The 20,558-nt window shown below is 37.1% G+C and overlaps 1 protein-coding gene across 1 annotated transcript in view; it reads left to right on the forward strand.

Moving 5' to 3' along the window:
* CLSTN2 (calsyntenin 2) overlaps positions 1 to 20,558 on the forward strand; it is a 394,899-nt gene that overhangs the window by 308,581 nt on the left and 65,760 nt on the right. Inside the window, exons 5-7 of the mRNA XM_075158151.1 lie at positions 1,210 to 1,359; positions 15,383 to 15,568; positions 19,940 to 20,188. Coding sequence (XP_075014252.1) covers positions 1,210 to 1,359; positions 15,383 to 15,568; positions 19,940 to 20,188 — 585 coding nt within the window. The remainder of the gene's footprint in view (positions 1 to 1,209; positions 1,360 to 15,382; positions 15,569 to 19,939; positions 20,189 to 20,558) is intronic.

A 20,558-nucleotide genomic window follows, 5' to 3' on the forward strand; every position in this document is an offset into this window, starting at 1 on the left:
ACATCTGCTGAAAGTCTTTATTTGTCAAACTAATGGAGGTTTAGTGAAAGACTTACTTAAAAAGTTTCATTTGTCTGCTTTTGCCTGCGTCTCATTCATTTGAATTAAAAAAAAAAAAAAAAGCCAACCCACACCCAAAACTCCAAACAATGCCAGCACTCCTAACACAGATACTTTGTCCAGCACCTATGGGAAACAGATCACTATTTGACTAAATTCCAGGATTTCAGTGCTCCCCATTCCAAATTTAGGCCAAACAACTTGATTTTGCAGATCCGTGCTTGAAAGCAGTTAGTGTAGCATTGATCCCGAGTAAGTTTGTTTCTTGAATTCTCATTCATAGTGATGGTATAACAAACAGCCCTGAGCAAAAGTGTGAAACATATTAAATGGTCTCAAGTTTCAATTTGAGCAAGAAGTGCATTTCAGTGGAAGTGGACAGAATTAAAATACTGAACTCATTAATTACAGAAACGTACATTCTGCACGGTAATCTTCCAATCCTGCAGAATTACTCTGAGAAAGATCTTTCCCTTTCCTTGTGAAAGTTGTAATGTCTTTGTTCCCAAAACAGGTAATTTGTCACCTTTATATATGTGTCAGATTCAGCAGATAATCTCTGCTGTTGCTGAGTTTTATTTTCCATGTGATAACTCTGTGCTGTCATATCAAATACTGCTAAGCGCTCTAATGTAGAAGGTGATTCTGGGGTTTCTCCTATTTTTAAAACCCAGGGAAAGGTGTTAAAGGGCTAAAAATCTCTCTCACCTAAAGGGTAATAGCTTTAGGGAAAAAAGGAAAATACTTGGGCTGGGGAGATGTCCAACAGTGGATCTCAGGAATGTCACTGCCATGTTAAAGCAGTGTATTCTGGGAAGGTGTGGAAAATGAGTTTGCAGCTACTCGTTTCAAGATGTAACTGCTTATTAGTCTTACAGTCTTACTTTAGGAAGTTGTTGAGCAGATGTTTTCTAATATAGACACGCCCATGTTATATCCCTAGCATCTCATATTTGCCTAAGAACTTATTTCTCTGCTGGATTGAAAGAAAATACTTCCAATTTCTCATAACTGTCCTGCCTGTGGATGTCCCATGTGCTTCAAAGAGCTTTCTGGTCACAAAGGACTTAATCAGGACCCAAATGTTATAATCTGTATATGCTTTGCCAAGGAGTAATTTCTGAATGTTATCTTATATTGAATCTATAGGTAACATCAGAAACACTGAGAAACTGAACTATGATAAGCAGCACCAGTACGAGATAATGGTAACAGCTTTTGACTGTGGGCAAAAACATGCAACAGAAGATGTCTTAGTACAAGTTAATGTCAAACCAGTGTGCAAACCAGGCTGGCAAGGTAAGGTTTAATAGTTTATATATTTTAATTTTTTTATTTAAATCTCTTTTCTCTGGTGTTTTCCCTCCACCTCACAGTAAGGAAACTACGGTGCTTATTGCAGTGGGATAGAAAACTGTTGCTGTTTCTTATGCTTACTTCATTCCAAGCCTGTTAAAAAAGTGGATAATAATCCCATACTTGTTTACATTTGCCATGTTTCTTCTCTAGTCAGAACAAAGAACAGGTGAGAAAAAAAGAAAGAAGACAAATTTCTATTCTAATAAGCTATTTTATGATTCAGTCTGAATATACTGCAAGGTTAAAAAAATGCTTCTGATTTACCTTTCTCTTACTACTCCTTTAAATAAAACTTTTGAAACCATCATGACAAGGTACTTTTCCCATGTGGGCCAGAGTTGTTCAGATTATCTTGTTCCAGGTACAGAATTGGCTTTCATATGCATGCATGCATCAAGGCACGCTCAACCAGCAGTGGGAGTGAAAGGCATTTTGTTATCCTGATTACTGTCTTCATATTGAGACGTTTCAGTAGGAATTGATTTTCTAAAAAGGTTGTAAGGATCTACAGTCTACTCTAAAATGGAGAAAAACCCAGCTGGTAATGTATTAGGAAGATAAAATATGCCACAAATTATAAGGAATTAAGATGAAAATGAGGGCTGCATTAGGGACAAACCGACTGGATGTAACCACATTATGCAGATGTCATTCATAATTGTAATTTTTAAAGAGAATGATGGAGAAGGAAAAAAATCAGTTTGGATGTTATACTTGAAGGTAGATTTGCAGACTGACATTTAGAAGGAATAAAAGTTTTCTTTGTAAAATGAGAAGCCCTGGTCTAGAGGACCTTGTAATGAAATAAGTGTGGAATACCATGATTCCGTTTTCCACAGCCCTCACTTAGAGCAGAACCACATTTTAATTTTTCAGGGATGTACTAGTTCTCCACCCACCCAAGTATTTTGAAGAGCATTTTTATTTTAAAAAAAATACAATACCTATGAACTATTTCCATGTTTTCTAACTGATCTTATTGTTCAAAACCCCATGTTTTATTCTATAAAACCAATACGGTGTTTTTACACTGTAGAAATGTTCTGTTTCCATTTTATGGAGTCATCTTAAATAAATTAAATACTCCCAACTTCTTGGGAATTTGTATTAAAATGGGTGCAATTGTTGATTTTTTTTAATTTCCATTTAGGTATTTTATTGATTGAATAATTTTTGCAAAGATACCTTACAAGATACCTTACCTAATGGTGTGTTTATATTGCCCAATATTGTCCTACTTATTTCATAGTTCAAGCATCAGTTATAGGACAGATGATCATTGCTGATCTATACCATCAGGTGGGTATAGACACCAGGTAGCCAATTAAAGTAATAGAAACAACCTCAAATAGGATTTGTGGGGTTTTTTCTGATGCTTTGTTCATCTTAGATTATGTGAAGAGTTTACAAGGTATTTAAGTTTTTAATGAAAAGCTGGAATTCAGCTATTGTTACTTTATGCATGCAAAATTTATTTTCTTCTCTTCTAGAAGTCAGAGCTGTATGTGGCTGATGGTTTGGTTAACACTAGGTATTTGATATGAGAGGCTGCCAGCTTGTTGGTTTTAGTGTGATGGTGAGAAAATAGACAGAAAACAGCATATATAAAGCAACAACTCTTAAAAGAATGCAATACATAAAGTTTAAAGCAGCTTGTCTAAAACATCTTAGATAGGAAAGGATCTGCTTTGATAGCATTCATTATGCTTGAATTTGGGCTTTTTGTTTATTTGTATAGCAATTTGGCACAAATACTCTTTCTCCCATCTGATAAAGTTTTATGATGGGTCTTTATCATAGGCAAGGTAAAAATATGAAATAGCTCAATATGTTCTGCTCTAGCATATTCCATGCCATCCATGTGGAATTGTACCTTCCATCTGTCAAACAGGTGACTGCTTCACTTCATTGGCATGTCTCCAGGTCAAATGGCACAAAGTGCAAGTGGATAGTGTTTGCCTACTCAGAGTATGAGGTCTTTAGGTAAACAATTGGGTAGATACAACTTTAGTTCTTAATTACAACGTCATTAATTATAATTTGAAAGTGAGCTGCAACATAATACTTCCAGAAATTTCTACATTTCTCTTAATGAGATCTTTTTATGCCTACTTATTTTTAAAGGTGGAAATAATCAAGTAGGTGATGTTGTTTTCCACTTTGAGCCAATATCTGTAAAAATTAACTGCTGCTAGGAAAAACACTAATCAAATAAGCAAAACTTACTAATAGTATTTCCAGTACATAAGGAGGTAATCTGGAGACTGGAAATGGAGGATACTTACAGTGTTCGTTCTTCTCTGGGTCTGTCACTCTGTGACCTCCCTACAAAGAGGCAGCCAGCAGATATGCTCCATCTTCTTTGAAATAATGATATATTTAAAAAGATTGGATGACTAAGGGAGGTACAATAATGCTTTGCTTGACAGAAAAGATGAATATGCTGAGCCTTTGGTTATAATATAGAAGTTGCCAAAATATGATCTATGATTTTTTTCTTGTTCTTCAGTGTTAGCTTGAACAAATAAATACTTGGAATTTCAGTTTATAGCATTGGCAGTTAGTACTTAAAAGTTGCTGGCTTTAGTAGTCTGAAATATTGTGCAGTTCTTTCTGTGACTATCATGAACAGAGATTGTAGTGTTCTAATGCAAATTCAGTGTTAAAAATCTCAATTCAATAAATTTCACTGCAGATGCCCTTCAAGTAATCTCCATTGTGCAGGGGTGGGACAAGGAAGAGTAGATTTCCGTAAAACAATGTACAAAATTATTACTGTTTCTAGAGGCCGACTCCACAACTGCCATGTATAGCAAAGCAAATAAGACTGAACCAAGCCAAGGTGCTGTCCTTTAAACAATATTCCCTTGGGCTAACAGCATTTAAGTCTTTATTAAATCTAAGAGCTACTTCCTTACTCTTTGAAGATGGACATTAATATACAATCAGCAAGCATTCCCACACAGACATTTTCAGTAAACAAGAAGCCTCTCTATTAAGAGGTTACTTTAGAAACAAACTTGAGCCAAACTGACATCAAACCATTCTGAGCAGACCTCTCTGAAATGTTATTAGTATCCTAAGGAAGGTAAAACTGTAAATCAATTAACTGAATTAATTCCTATTCAGTTATTTTAATTGGAAATTCTCATTAGTGAGTTTTGTCAACTGACATTTACAGCTATGCTACAAACTCTCTTCATGCTCTCTGTGTTAATTTCCATGATTTTCAAACAGTGGAGTGATCACTTACTGCCAGGTAAGTAGAGAGCCTACATTATAAAGAAAAGCTATGATAGTATTTCTGACACCGTAGTGGGTAGATTTGCAGTTGAAATTGTTTCTGGTTTTTGTTTAAATTTTTTTTTAAACACAATTAGTGCGTTTCCATACTAAGGAAACCCCTATTATCTGCAGCACATCCCTGGGGTTCTGTCCATCCTCCAGGGCTCTGCCTTTGTTTCAGCCCTCTGGACACAGAGCAGACACTACGCTTTCCTGTAGATTCATTTCTGGTGTGGTCCTTTTCACTACGGTAGTTTTAATGTCACAAATACTGATTTCTGTAAAGTTACTTCTGCCTTATTCAAAGCAGGGTAGACAGACTTGTGGCAACACAGTACTAAATACCCATATAGTAATTTCATTAAAAAACATGAGGTGAAATAAGAAAGAGTCAAAAACCTGTAATCTGGACCATGTTTCCTGTAGCCCATTTATGGTACCATAGTATTGTCTTTTCTCATTTCTGCTACTTTTAGGAACAGTCTTCATAAAACTGAAGAAGTTACTGTCCCCTCTAGTGGGATAACAAATGGAAATAAAATATAAAACAATATAAAATATCTGTGCAAGATAGCAGAAAGTTGAAAACAGTTATTCCTGTACCGAGCTCTCTGGTGAATGATGTACTACATGGGGAGAAAATAAAGAGGAGTTTAGCCTCAAAAAAAATGAAGAGCAGAATCATGTTCCCAAAAACTTAAAATATGTTTTGAGACTGCTAGAGGTCTGCTGAACTATTGACAATTAAACCAAAAGTCAGGTTGTTCCCTAAAATGCAATTGATTTCAGACAGGAAGCAGTTATTAAGGCATAAAACAAAAAAGCTCCTCTAAACCAATCAGCTGAATGCCCAATAAAATATCATAGGAGACTGCCTTTCCTGAAACAGAGAAGGTTGAATATGTTTCTTGGGGAGGTAAGTATGTAGCAAAGACAACAGTCCAAAAATTAAAAGTCACATTGTCTCCTCTGACCAAAGAGGACTTAATTTTTTTTCTGCCAAATTTAATATGGCCCTCACATAAGCAGTGCTCACTAACCTCCAATTTAAGAGAAAATTAGGACTGATTAGAAAACAGGATTTCACAGCATCCAGCCAGAAGTGTTTTACTAATTTGAAAAAGTTTCCTACACTTATCTTCAAGTCCTATGAACCTATATACACACAACCCAATTATCTGGGGTACTAATACAAAGTAGAAGTTCCTTTAAAATTCATCTTAAAAAAAACATTACTTTCCACTTACTGTTTGCTTAAAAATAATTTTGAAATAAAAGTTTCTCTTTATTTACCTAATAGACTATAAAAATATTTAACAAGAGTAGTTAACGTATCAAAGATATTGCATGTTACTTCTTTTTTAAAGCATGTAGGGCTCACTAAGGTGACCTAGGGCTTTGCTACCACCAAAAGGCACATTCTTACCACTTCTTTAATATTGAATAGTCATTCAGTGGCCATGTACAGGTCAGATCAGCTCACTTTTCCTGAAATATAATCTTTCTTTTGTTCAGAGAAGGGCTTGACTTCTCTTTTGGTAGCAGAGTGATCTTAGATCACTTCTGAGTCAACATACTTCATAGATGCTATTTGCAGTAGATGCTGAGTGATTTTACAATGGTATTCATGTGGGCTTTCTAGTAAAATTCAATTACAAAGGAAAACCAAAACTGTATTGGTTTTTGAGCTGTCAGTGCTTTTAAAAAGGAGCAATATTATTACTCCTTAGCAATTGGTTATTTGGAGGAGGGTGGTCAAGTATGGAAACCTTGCTTATGAGAATAATATTCCTAGTCTTCAAGAACAATTTTAAGGCCCAAACATTTTCTGCAATAAATATAAATCAATTTCTATTCTTCTTGTGCACATACCTAGCAGTTTAAAATGCAATGTTTGTGTTGTCTTAGCTATAAGATATTTAGCTATACTTTTTAAAATGAAAGTTATTGCAAAGCAGGGAGCCTTTATGCCAGTCTAGTCTTGGAGCTGCTGTGCATGCATTAGCCATACATCCTTAAAACAAGGTAATCATAATGAAATGCTTAACTTGAATGGCACCATTTTAGTAGAACACCCACTCTTTAAATACCCATTTCAGACATTTGAAAATTGATTGAACTTTTGAGTACATTTGATTTCTGAGCTTAAAGTTTATGTAAGTTCATACTTGTGTATGTACTTGTATCAGCATTATTTTTTCTTTTGTTTGACTATCAGACATATTGAGAGAAAGCAGTCACACCTGTTTTAATCTAATTTTTAAGATATACTCTCCTTTCCTCAGCAAATTCTGTATATGTATTAGCTAAATACATTTTTCCTGAACTCTCCAGGTAAGGTGTTTTCACGTTTCTTTTTACCATAGCCTCTTACTGGAAAGAGTGCTTTATATATTCTAGGACTACCTTTTTTTTGCCTGGCTATATCGGACTGGTGGCTCATGGACATGCTGTTATTGACTTAATGGAATCAGCGCTTTTTCCATGTGTCATTTTTCAGATGAGTCACCAGTTTGCTGAAGTTCCTGAGCATGAACTGGCACTTTGTATTATTACTACAAAGCAATATTTCCATAACACCAGTTCTCAAAGTCATCTTATTCTGTGCTTGGGATATCCTCTTTCTGTATTGACTTCCAATGTAGAATTGCTTTCCAATTTTGTCACTAGCAGAAGTAATTAACACAGTCCTGGTTTTGTGCCAAGACCATTAATGGAAATATCAAATAACAATCACAAGGCAGATTCACAGGGACCTTTACTAGTTACTTCCCCATGTACTATGAACTTCACATTTTCAGAGTAACCCATTATTGCCTTCTCTTTAGGCAGTTCTGTATATATGTTACAATTGAAATACTAAAGCCTGCCTTTTCCAGCTTAACTGATGCAAGAAACCATTCATTTTAGACCTATTTAACTAGATTCTTATTTCCATATACCTCTGGAAGTTCACTCCTTTGTTCACCTTTCTGCATTTACAACTACAAAAAAATCTTTCCTTTTTTTAATTTTTACTGCAAGATCTCCATGAGCTTCACTGGGGCAATTACCAAATGAGAAATTTCTTACCTCTGAGATGTAGCTGACAGCTGGCCATTCCATTAACATTTCCTCTGCTCAAAAGTTAAAGCACTACAGGATCTCCAGTTAGATTTGAAGCTTTTCCCTATGATTTTTTTTGTCCCCTGCATGTAAAAACTTCCACATATTCTTGCACTATGGGCTTAAAAATTGCAGACTTTCTACACAAGTTTTGACATCCTCAATTCAATTGATTTCAGTAATTAATCCATGTAGTGTTTCAGAGTCTGTATTTTGGAATTTGAGAAGGTCTTTGCATATTCCTCAGTAGCAAAATCCCTTGGAATACCAGGATCCAAACACTGTCACAGCCCATATTCTCCAGCATAATTAGGAAGCTGCCTCTTCCCATAATGACATCTTTTTGTGGTAGTCTGTTCTTCTGAAAATATTAGAAGTCTCTAACCACATCTAAACCTGGTATCAATGGGCAGCAAGGGCAGGGCTCTCCCTAAAGGAAGGCAACGCAGGAGCCAGTTGTAATAACAGAACTGGCAGAGCTTTCATCACCAAGGGCCAGCCCAACTGAGGTGAGCAGGGCAGACCCAGAGATGGGGGCCAGGTTCAGCCAAGATCCCAGATCCTGAGGCACATTCATGGTGAGGAGACAGGTCCCAGGAAGTCAATCCATAGGTGAGAGTTAGGATCAGGTTGCTGGGCAGGTCCATAGCAATGGGGCCTGGCTGTCAAGGCAGAAAGCCCGTCCATGGGTAAAGCGACCCTGTGGCCAGAGCTGTGGCTGAGCTAGAGACCAACACCCCTACAGCATCACAGGTCAAGCCAGGACTGACGTGCTGGGGCTGAGCTTAAATAGAGCTCCTGGCCCATGGGTGCAAATGGAAGCCCCAGGTGAGGCTTATGGAGGCTCATTAGGGCTTATTAGTGCACTTGGGGCCCTGACACCCAGTTTGCTGCAGGAAATACCTATTACTAGTCAAATGCAATCTCACGACAAATAATAGTTTAACCTATGCTGTTGTTTCTTATTTTTTAGATTCTTATATGTTTCTTTTGCATAATTAGGCACCATTAGGGCTTGGGGTTTTATTACTCAGTGGAGTATTCAGTGTAACTAGTTCAGGCACAGCTGCTCTTCCATTATGGTTCACTAACTCCTGCAATAGCGGACTTCACCACTATCCTGCAGTAGGCCAAATTTCTGTCTCTCTCTTTTTTGTTGTTTTTTAAACTATCAGCATGCTGCAGAAAGAAAAGGTGTATATAGATGTTTCTTTATGCTTATGACATCTGCATTCAAATCTCTTAGCAAACCATGGTGCCTTAGCAGGGCTTTGGAAGTTAGTTAGTCTTCTCTTTGCTATGGAGAGGCTTTAACTGGGTCAGACTTTCAGATTATAATTTTCTTAACAAATTACTCATCGTATTTCACATGCTTAAATTTGTATGTGGCATCAGATTTAGCAGTCCTGTCATTTGTATGTTACTAGCTTGTAGATTAGCTGTCAAACCTAGAAATGTTTATTAGGCTTTTTTAAAATTTTGTTATGTGACTGGTGGTGCTGGATGCAAAACAATCTTTTCTCCCTTAAAAAAATGAACAGAACTTTAAAGATTATTTTGCAGTGTTGGTTAAAAACATTCATACTTTATGTATACATGCATAGGTGTGTGTGTATATATATGTATTCATATATATATAAATACATATATTTTATACATATATACGTTAATTTAAAAAAGGGGGAAATATCGTTTAATAAAAAATATCCTAAATGGTATTTATATGTGTTATTTATGTTATTTGTGTGTGTTATTAAACACACACAAGAAGCATGATCCTAGTTGATACTTAAATCTTGTTTCATTTTTGGCATAATTTCTACGAAACTTCCCTAGCACAATACATGTCTGCTAGCAGCGGTAGGAGTTGTGGCAACCGTTGTAAAGCTCCATACTGGGTTCCCAAGAGAAAAAGCATTTTTTTCTGTCAGTGCTGACTGCTTGACCATTTAAAACTTAGCAAATTGTTTTTAGAAAATTATATTCTGGGCAGCACACAGTGACATTGATGGATCCTGGAAGTAGCATTCTGCTGATGCCTACTAGCTGGTTTGTGGCCAGTTAACTAGGGGACGTTCTACCAAATTCACTCCTTTGTAAAACGATCAGTTTCACGAATGGGAAACTGCTTAGACAACCTGAACAGACCTGGTTATTTTAAGTAGTTCAGGATCTTCTCAGAAACAAGCTATTTAAGAAAGGACCAGGCATACATGCACTATCAGTCTTTTTTCTAACTTTCCTTCTGAGATGACAAGGCAAAGCAGCCGATCATTTTTAACATTAATGATATAATTTAAAATTAAACTAATAATGTTAACTCAATTTTGTTCACCTGTAATTTGTGTCGAGAAACAGCATCCAGAATTTCTTGAAAGGTCTGTTGCAAGGCTAAGATTTCCTTCTTCGCAAGTAAAAATTTGCCTTTTTCAGAAGTTTTGAGGGTTAAACAGGAAACGGGAGCAGAACAGATAAGGTGATTGCTTTGTGTGTCTTGGGGTTTTGTTTTTTTTCCAAATGGGAAATTAAAATCCTTTGAAATGTATTTTTTTTAGGTTGGCACAATTTATAAGTCCATAAATATAGAGAGAATGCTGCCCAAGAGAAAATATGCAGGAACTGTTACCCTGTGTCTGTTTTGCTAAAAAATCCTTTATCTTTAGTTCAAAGTAGAAATTCAAGTACCAAAGTGTGTATATTTTGGAAATGTCGTATGGCCATTGATCTTTCGCATGTGGAGAATGCCTAACTGTACAGCAGCTATTTATTGAGGTGGCTGCAGCCACCTGGCTGGATGGTGACATTCTGGCAACATGTGCGCTTTCCAGTAAATTCATGGTGTTGAAAGAAAATTGTCATTTTGTGAGGACAGTGCTCTGCTCTTCCAAATATCATTGTACAGCATCTACAGCTGCCTCGCTGCTGCTTTTAAGATACAGGGAGTTTCATAAATCACGAAAATAAGCGTACTTTTGGCAAAACTACAGACACATTTCTGATCTTTTTTGAAATGCTTTGTGTATACTGATATTTTTATTTATTCAAGATCGTTTCAGATTTTCAAATTAATAAAAATACTTCAGCAAAGCTATGAAGTGTATAAGTTTAAAAAAAAAAAAAAAGGGAAGCAGAGTAACCTTTACCCATGTATCCAGCCTACACAGATAGAACAGATGCAAAGATGCTGTAGAAGAAACAGATCTACCAATTACATTGCTCTGGGAATCTTACGTTCCAGCTATTACATAGAGATGCTGCAGAGACTCACTAATAACACTACATGAATTTTATCTTACATTTAGCTGCCAAGATGCACATCTTCAGTCCAACATGAGAGAATTTTTGCATTTCACTGGCATAGAAGGAGTTGTGTTGCAATTGTCTTTAATTACCTTGCCGTCATTTTTAATATCATAAGGTGGAATCAAAGTTCGTGGCCACACACATGTAGGACAGGAAATGAATCAGGTCATACCTCCTCTGCACATGTGAGTGCCATACTCCTTCAAGGAAAAGTTAGGTTGAATCATTCTTAGTGTCATCAAGCATTAGAAATGAATTAAAATATAATACATGGATCACAAGGAAAGAGAGTCATGTACAAAACTGTTAAGTGTAGAGATCAAGGAAAGTCTTTACATTATTCTTCTGTTAAAACGAAAATTTATTTAGTGCATTGGGATCGGGATTTACTTTTGAAGTCTCGAATTGTCACTGAAGTTTGATCCATTTTGATCTTGGAATAGTCTGAGTATCTCAGAGACTGAGATCCAAGTTTACATAGTTGTTTTATAATTGATGAAATCTGCACCACAAACTTGACATTGTGATGTTTAATGTTGTTATGTTGTAGGTATAATCCAGCTGGAGCTGTCTTATATTGTCTGAAAGAGCTTTATACCACAAGTGGCAAGCAGAAGCCTGTTAAATTAAAAAATCCAAACAAAGGCTGTCTTCTGCAGGACTAAACAGGGCTGGTTTTATTCAAGCTTTTCCCTTGGCATTAGTCTTCACCCTTACTGGGGAGGCGGTGCTTACTTTTCTAAGTTTGCACTGTAATGCGGTGTTGTCGCATGACAGTTTGTGTCAAAGGAGGAACCATGTTGGTCGAGTTTAGCTGATCTGGTGCAACCTACCGTTTCAGATGGGATTATATATCTTTTGACTGTTTGCATAACCCTAGACATGAGTCACATTTTAAGATACAGTTTTTAAATATCTGAAATTCAGAGGCTTTTGTAGACTCAGTTACATAAGACTCATCCTCTGAGTCAGTTCTAGAGGAATTAAAAAAATGCCACCACATTCCCGAGGGGAAGGTGCTGATCTTTTGAATGTGTCCAATACGGGATGTTGTTCTGGGAGAAAGAAAAAGTAATGATCTTCATCACATTCAAAATCAAAAAGAGAGACACGGGTGTTTCTCACAATAAGCTCTTCACACTGCCACCACTTTTGTTGCTTGTTCTAACTCTATGCATTTTCCAACATTACTGACTTTACTGGTGGTGAGATACAGAGGGTGCTGGCCTCAGCTTCAACACCTCTGGGATGCTCAAATGCCATGGGGGCAGGTACTATATAAATAAGCCAGCAGATTTGTATCAGAGCTATTGCTACCTTTAAGGATTATCCTGCTATCAAGGGATTGTATCATACTCCAGTATTGCCTTGTGCCTGCCTGGGAATGCCTTCTGCATGGAGAGGGACTCCTTGGCAGACTTCCTAAATGTGCACTAAGTCAGTGAAAGAAGTGCTAGTGGGATTTAGGATGAGGATTGGTCTATGATGCTCTAGGGGACCTAGGTACAAAGACATTAGTTCAAGTCTAGCTGATGTTTTACAATTTAGAGCTGAGATAAATCAGGGTTGTTAGAATGTGCAGGGTTTATGATCTCTGTTTTTGCCAAGTTGAAAGGTAATACTGTGAAAAGAAACACCTCTTCCAACCCAAGGGACATTCATGTGGCAGAAACAGAGGTCTTCCATTATTCTTCCTCGTGAGTAGTGGCATTTTTTATAGCGTGTTTTTATAAGACATTCTTCATATAACTGGAGGTGAGTGTGCAGTTGCAGATATGTTACAGTTAATAATTCAGTCACATCTCACATACAGTAATGAATATTTTGCATGAGTGCCAGTTAATTTGATATAGCTGAGAAATGAAAACGTAGCTGAGACCTGAAAGCTGCTGAGATGGTCAGAAATGTTTCAGATACATATGAGACACTTCATTTTTCTTTTTGGGTAGAGGAATATAATGTTTTAACTGGTGAATAAGAGACTATAAAGATCAATAATTCATATATTACTAGCATGTATACAAAACATATTTTTACCTTAAGTATCTGAAAGATTTTGCTGCTCTTGTTTGATTGGAAAAATGTTAACCTCGAGTTTCTGGAATGGATAGGGAACAGAAGTCTGTTATTGTAATGATGTACCTTATATGATACTTGAAATTCTAAGGGAACTGTTTAAGTTGACAATTGCAGACAAATTATGCAATACTGCAGATCAAATCTAACTAAATAGGGAAAGAATGGGCTGAATATTATTACCTGAAAATTACTACTAAAAGAGCAACTCAGCTGAAGTGTGCACAGGCAACAAAGTAGTCATAGTTGTCTTTTACTCAGAGATGTTTAAGTCCTAAAGATTTTAGTAAAAATAGATACTAAACATATTTTCAGGATGTTCCATGAAGTCTCAGCTTTCTCTTGAGAACAAAATGCTACATGATTACCATTTGAATGGTAAAGTCATGAAGAAAGTCTGAGAATTTTGAAATGCAGACCAGTGACTGCCAGCATCCTATCTCCTTTGTCTGGATTCTGGACTAATGATTGCTCTGCGTTTCTTGTAAATTTTTAATCCAGTTTAAGATACTGGGAGAGAGCACCTTTTTTCAAGCTTTCTGAAAATGAGTTCTGTTGAAAAACACCATACTCCTTCACCTATGAGATGCATATATATACACATATATAAAATGACTTTTCCTTCTACTGATATTTAGAAAGAATGTCTCTGCCCATTTGCTTTAAGAGATTTCATTGACTGCCAGGACCTAGAATTTTTCCATTTATGGAGTCCTCTTTTACCTAGAACTAAAAAAAGTCAGTGAAACTTCAGCTGTGTATGCAAGAGTACTTCTTTTGGCAAACTTCACAGATACACAGATGTACACCTTAGGTAGGAGAGTTGAATAGTTTTGTGACTTCAAAATAGTTAACTATTTGCATCTCTGTATTAATGTGGCATTCTTATTTATGTTGCATGTTAACTTGGCTGGAGTTGGCTAAAATGTATGAGAAAGAGATGAACCTGTTAGAGCAGGTCCAGAGGAGCGCCACGAAAATGGCCAAAGGGCTGGAACATCTCTCCTATGAAGACAGGCTGAGAGATTCTCCCTCTCTGGAGAAGAGGAGGCTCCGGGGAGACCATACCGTGGCCTTTCAATACTTAAAGTGGGCTTATAAGAAAAATAGGGAGAAACTTTTTACCGAGGCCTGTAGTGACAGGACAAGAGGTAACAGTTTTAAACTGAGGGAGGGTACATTTAGATTGGATGTAAGGAAGAAATTCTGTAAAGATGGTGAGACACTGGAACAGGTTGCCCAGAGAAGGTGTGAATGCCCCATCCCTGGAAATGTTCAAGGTCAGATTGGGTGAGGATTTGAGCAGCCTGGTCTAGTGGAAGGTGTCCCTGTCTGTGGCGGGGGGGGGGGGGGTGGACTAAGTGATCTTTGAAGGTCCCTTCCAACCCAAACCATTCTATGATTCTATGAAAATACTAACTGTAAAGATAGCTGAAATACATGTTTTTAATTAATGCTGCTTGTTTGGGTTTTCTCTGAAGCAGGTTGCAAACACCATAATTAATTGGATTTAAAAATGAAATGCTTCAGTTGAGAATCATTGTGGTATGTATGGCATGTCCAGGTGGCTGCCTAAGGCAGGTGATAGTTTAAATGTTGTGGGCTGGGAGACTGCATAAGCAAAACCACAGATCAGTCAGATCTGGCTGAAAGTGCGAGTAGTCCTTTCAGCTGTAACTTTCTGTCATTAATACTTCACAAAATTAGTACGACATTTGAAGACAAGAAGTGGCACTACAGATGTGTTATCTTAGCTTTCAGTCACAGTCCAGTGAGACTGATGTATATAGCCTGGTCCTTGGAGATACTTGTTCTGTATCACAAAAACTATGAAATCTGACCAAATTCAGTGCAGCCGACAGCCTCATCCCTGTAGAGCTACCTTGTAGTCTGTCACAGGGACATGGACATTGGAGATCCAGACTGACACCAATTAGCACTGTCTTGTCAGGATATGTATGTACCCCGTGCTTGTATGGCTCTAGCAGCAGTAGTATTACTTAATTGAGCCTGACATGCTTTTACAAAGAGGGGCAAAATCCAATTTTTTTAGGACAGTAACTTGTTGACGCCAAGTTCAAAAACTTTTCTTTTTGTCTTAGACAGTGACCTTTGAGAACAATATGTCATTTAAAATTATATAACTCCCTTCCCTTTTGTAATCACTCTTGGATATTTTGTTGTTTTTTTCCAGACTGGAACAAACGGATTGAATACAAGCCTGGTTCTGGCAGCATACCTTTGTTTCCCAGCATTCGTCTAGAAACGTGTGATGGACCAGTTTCCTCAATACATACCACCATTGAATTACAGACCAATTACATTGGAAAGGGCTGTGATCGTGAAACGTACTCAGAAAAATCTCTGCAGAAATTATGTGGTATGGATATGGCTTTCAGTTGATATAATAATAATATTTTTCCAGATAAAGCATCAGTTCCTTATGACCCGTAAGCATGCAATACGTGGATTTAGCTCAGCTGATTCATTTTGGATTGTAGCAATGAAAATGAAGAGAGTGGTGATATTTGACTGGTGCTCCATTCTTCTTTTCCATTTGTTTTCACTCTTTTTTGTACCTTCTCCCTGCTTTACTTCAATTTTTTTTCTCCCTTGCTCCTCTTCCCTTCTCTATTTTCTCTCTTTCCTCATTCCACCTCTTTCTCACTCTTTCTTCCCTTTGCTACTAATACTGGTGTGACAGTGTAGTGAGATTTCAGGTATAGATTTGCCAGATTGCCATAGGAAGACCATAGGATTTGATGAGAATTGAATCTCCGTCTTTTGTTTCAGTCTTCCTGACTCAGCTTTCTGTTCTGCTGCTAAGTACTGTGCCAGAGTAAAAACAAACAAAAAGTAAAGGAACATTTGGGGCAATCATTTGAGCAAAAATATTTAAGAAACATGAATTTCAGAAAAGAGGTATCCTGGTGCAGAAAGGTTTCCTAATTATTTTCCTCCCTTTTCCTGCTTTTTGATAACTTAGTTTAAAAGATACAAATTATTTTTGAAAGGTAGATTAAATACTTGAGGACACTGCTGTATTTTTGTGACTTTAAGATTATGTGTATGGCAAAGCAATGGCCACACATTAAACCATTTATCTTTTGCCTTTTGAGATCTGCTGTCTCTCCTCCTCTAAAATCCTGTCCTCTTAGAGTCCTCATCTGAAGCCCTGATGGTGTGGAACATTGATTCTCATCTTCTCTAAAATGTCTTTTTACCTGGCGCCTGTCCAAGCTATAGTAGCAAATGTACATTTTTTTCCATTTAAATGCATGGATTTTGGTTTCCATTTAAATGCATGTAAATGGTTTACATCCATTTTAAATGCATGTACAGCTCTGCTGTATGGCTTACATTTGCTTTGATAACCACACAATAGTGTTGCAGATATGTTAAGATCAATACACTAACCTTTAAGAAATAATTTTGTAAATGAAAATTTTCAGCCAGTGTTACGTCCTAGAAAAGCAGGAGAAAACCCATCTGCCAACAGTATGCATCTTCATCATGTTAATGACATTAAAACTGAGAGGTTGAGCAAGGCTATGTGACCTATGGGGACTTGATTTCACAAAATACCAGCATTTTAATAAAAATAAATGTTATAGCTAAAGTCAAGTACTTTTGCCTCCTCTAAGAACCTGTATTGGCAGCAAAAAGAACATTGCTTCATGCCTGTTACAGACCTGAACTGCAAGTGGCACAATCATTCAGAGCAGATCACTACGTACAAGATCTAAACTACCAAATGATTACATTGACATAAAACACTAACAGCAACTATGTCCGACGATACTATCATTTTAAATGTAGAACGGAAAGTAGGTACTTTCTGCTGGTGTAAAATCCTTAGTTGAGGAAGGTTGTGCAAAGCATAAGAGGTTCAGTTCGCAGAGTGTGGCTTGACTACCTCACCCGCTGACACTTAAGCAGTAGAAAAGAGAATTTCAAGTCTTCCTCTTTTTCTCCTGAATAAACTAGATGTTTCGCAAAACTAGTCTAATCTTAATTCATTGTCTGAGCTATGTGTAGGCCTCAGCTTGTCATCCAACAATAATAAAAAATAAAGAATGTATAAAAGACACAATTTGGGCTGCAAAAACATATCCAGAATAAATCTCACTAAAAAAAGGAATCAGTCAAGGGACCTAGAATATGGTGGAAAGATGACTATGGTGCTGTCGTCTTTCCCTCTAAATGTAGATAAAATAGAAAATAATGGGATTGCTAATTCTCACATATGGCAGTCGGGAAACTGAAATATGGAAACACTGAGTAGCAGATTCAAGGCCATGCTCCAGCTAAGCAGGTAGATCCTGCCCTCTCTCCTTTATCCTGGATTGTGTAGCTTTGCAGGAGGCTCAAAGAAAGTTGTTGATCTGATTGAAAAGTAATAATTTGGGCTTGGTTTTATTCGGATGGTTAGCTTCCATCCAAGCCAACAGTCTGGTCCATTTCAGCAAGCAGCACCAGTACGTGCTTAACCTGGCACAAAGTTTGCAGTACGAATGTGAAGGGTGGGGAGAGGAGGTGCGGCCAACTCTGTACGTTGCTTGTGAAAACAGCACTTCAATAAGCAAGGAGTACCTCAGGGGCCTCAGTCCAAAACTGTGCTTACTGCAGTGGCTCCTGCATTATTCTGGAAGCATTTTAGAAGAAAAGGGCATCAGCCCCTACATTTTGGAAGGGCACTGATCCAGTAGCATGATAACACTCTTCTGGGAACACCTCCAGGTACATCCTGTTTGTATTGCACCAGGTCTGTGTATGGACATGGCTGAGCAGCTTGGCATGCTGGTTGGATTTATTAGGATTGAAACAGTATGATTTCTTCCAGCTAAATCTCCCAAGCACGTAATCCAATAGTTGTTGTCGGGGCAGGATTAGCACATGCTAACAGGATGAGGCTCCAAAGTAACCCATAAATCTCCATAAAAAGGTGGGCAGATAAAGTAGAACCTGTTGAGCTTGGTACTGATTACCCAAATGCTCTTACACAAGCCTGACCTTAAGTTGGGAAAATAAGGTAGTTTAATTAAGCACCTCGCTGAATCAGAGTTCAACAAGCAATATGAGGGACTTCCATTTTGGAGTTTTCCCACAGATTCATTCTAGTGGAAAAAACAGATCTTTCCAAATGTTTATGGCCAGAGTTAGACAGAAAAGTGAGGGATGAAACTTCTTTGAGCCCATAATTTACCTAATATAAGCATGTGCCCATTTGATATACACCATGGTGCAAGCAATTTCTGTTCCTTCTGTAAGTTTAAAAAATGACCATAAAAATTAACACAAAAGGAAATTGATTGAGAAAATTATGGTTTTAATTGTGTTCTGTGCAAGTAATTTTATTTTTTAGTGGTTTGAATTAAAAAAAAATAGAAAATTTATCACAAATTGTGCTAGCTGGACAAATTGAGTTTGATGTATTCCTGTTGATAACATCTGTGTATTAAGCAATGCGGTGTGGTGTATTATCCAGAATTAGAATTTATAAAATAAATACACTTTGTCTCTGTGCTCAAATTCTAAACATGTAGGTGTTAGGTTTGATATTACTATCACTTGAAATAACCTCATTTTACGGTAATAAATTTTGGAGAGTTGTCTAAGAAATTCAGTTACTGAATGATATGAATGTTTTCATATCATTACTATAGTACTTTTTAAAAATCCATAGGATACAATTCTACACATTCTTGGCTTAAAATTGTACACTCCTGCAGAGAGTTGGAATCTTTTTTCTCTCCTTGGACGCTAAAGGAGGGTGGGATATCTTACCAGTTTAGGATTTTTTATCCGGTTGTGGTTTCTTCACCATATTCTTATTTGACAAAGCATCAACAAGAATACAAAGATTGTTTGTGCTTTTTACTCTGGCAAGCATGCTTTCTGCTCAGTGCTGTCTTTCACCAGCTAAGTAAAGGCTCTGGGGAGCTCATCACATGTTTTTAGAAGTGTCTGACAATTGTTAGGCTGTAAGAAAACACAGAGCTGTAAAGAGTTGTGCTATTTTATCAGATCTTGGCACCACAGTGTTCTCCATTTCTGTTTTTTTCCCATTAATTCTAACAAACAAATACTGTGTAGCTGAAGACCACTTTGCTAATTATTTACTTTTGGGTTGTGTGTGGTGGGGGCTAATCTGAATTGTGAGTACCACTTAAAAGTCTTAGACCCATCATTAGACAAGAACACATGGAGTTACAACCACCACTTATCTGCCAGAAGCCGGCATTAAAGTGATATTATCTGGTTTAGGGTGAATACTCTGTCCGTATTGACATTCATACCAACGTTATTGTGAATATCCATGGCTATCTACTGGACATTGTCCTACATTTATCCCCACTGTATTCTGCAACACATCATCCCCACACACCATGTATCTCCATGCTGTCAGGGAGGGAAGATGTAAAGCTTCCCAGCGGGATGTAGAGAATTTGGTTTTAGTCTTAGCACTTCTTGAAATAACTGAAGAAATGCCATTAATGAATTTTAGAAAATAATGAGAAGTTTCAAGAAAGATAACTTTATAATGTTTTCTGTAGTTTTCTGTGCAATATGTTTAATCTAGAGAACTCTTATATAATGTGTATGGGATTTAACAATGAAACTAGTAGGACCATTTGGGTAGTAAAAATAATCTAAAGAGTGTGAATCAGACCTCTGGCCTATATTAAATTAATCTTCACAGCTTTTTCATTAGTCTTTCATCATGTTATTCATTATATATCATTTGCAGGAGCTTCCTCAGGTGCCATTGACCTGTTACCGTCTCCCAGTGCAACAACTAACTGGACAGCTGGGCTTCTCATGGATAACAATGACATGATTTTTAAATTTGATGGAAAGCAAGGAGCCAAAATCCCGGATGGAATAGTCCCAAAGAATTTAACTGATCAATTCACCATCACTCTGTGGATGAAACATGGACCTAGTCCAGGATTAAGAGCTGAGAAAGAGACTATTCTCTGCAACTCTGACAAGACAGGTGAGTCTGTGTATTGAAAAAATGTTTGGCAAAGGACATAACAACGTTAGTAGGGTGTTACCATCTCTCCTCAGCTAATTGGAAAAAAGTTACTAAGCTGGGATGGTACCGCTCTAAGCATTGATGACTTGATTGAGGGGACTGGTGTCTACCTAAGTTTCAAGCACTGGTTCTATTTTTGGATAATCTCTGTGAACACATCTGTAGGAATTGATAGGAATTGGTTGATAAAATAATTAAATGAGGTTTAATTTTTTTATTATTTAGATTGGAAAAAACAGTTCTAATTCTTCATTGAAACTAGTTAGATTAAATATTGATTGGATTTTATTTATTAGTTTGGACATAACACTTCCATAAACAAAACTAA

The sequence above is a fragment of the Calonectris borealis genome, chromosome 9, assembly GCF_964195595.1.
Source record: "Calonectris borealis chromosome 9, bCalBor7.hap1.2, whole genome shotgun sequence".
In the NCBI taxonomy this organism is placed as follows: domain Eukaryota; kingdom Metazoa; phylum Chordata; class Aves; order Procellariiformes; family Procellariidae; genus Calonectris; species Calonectris borealis.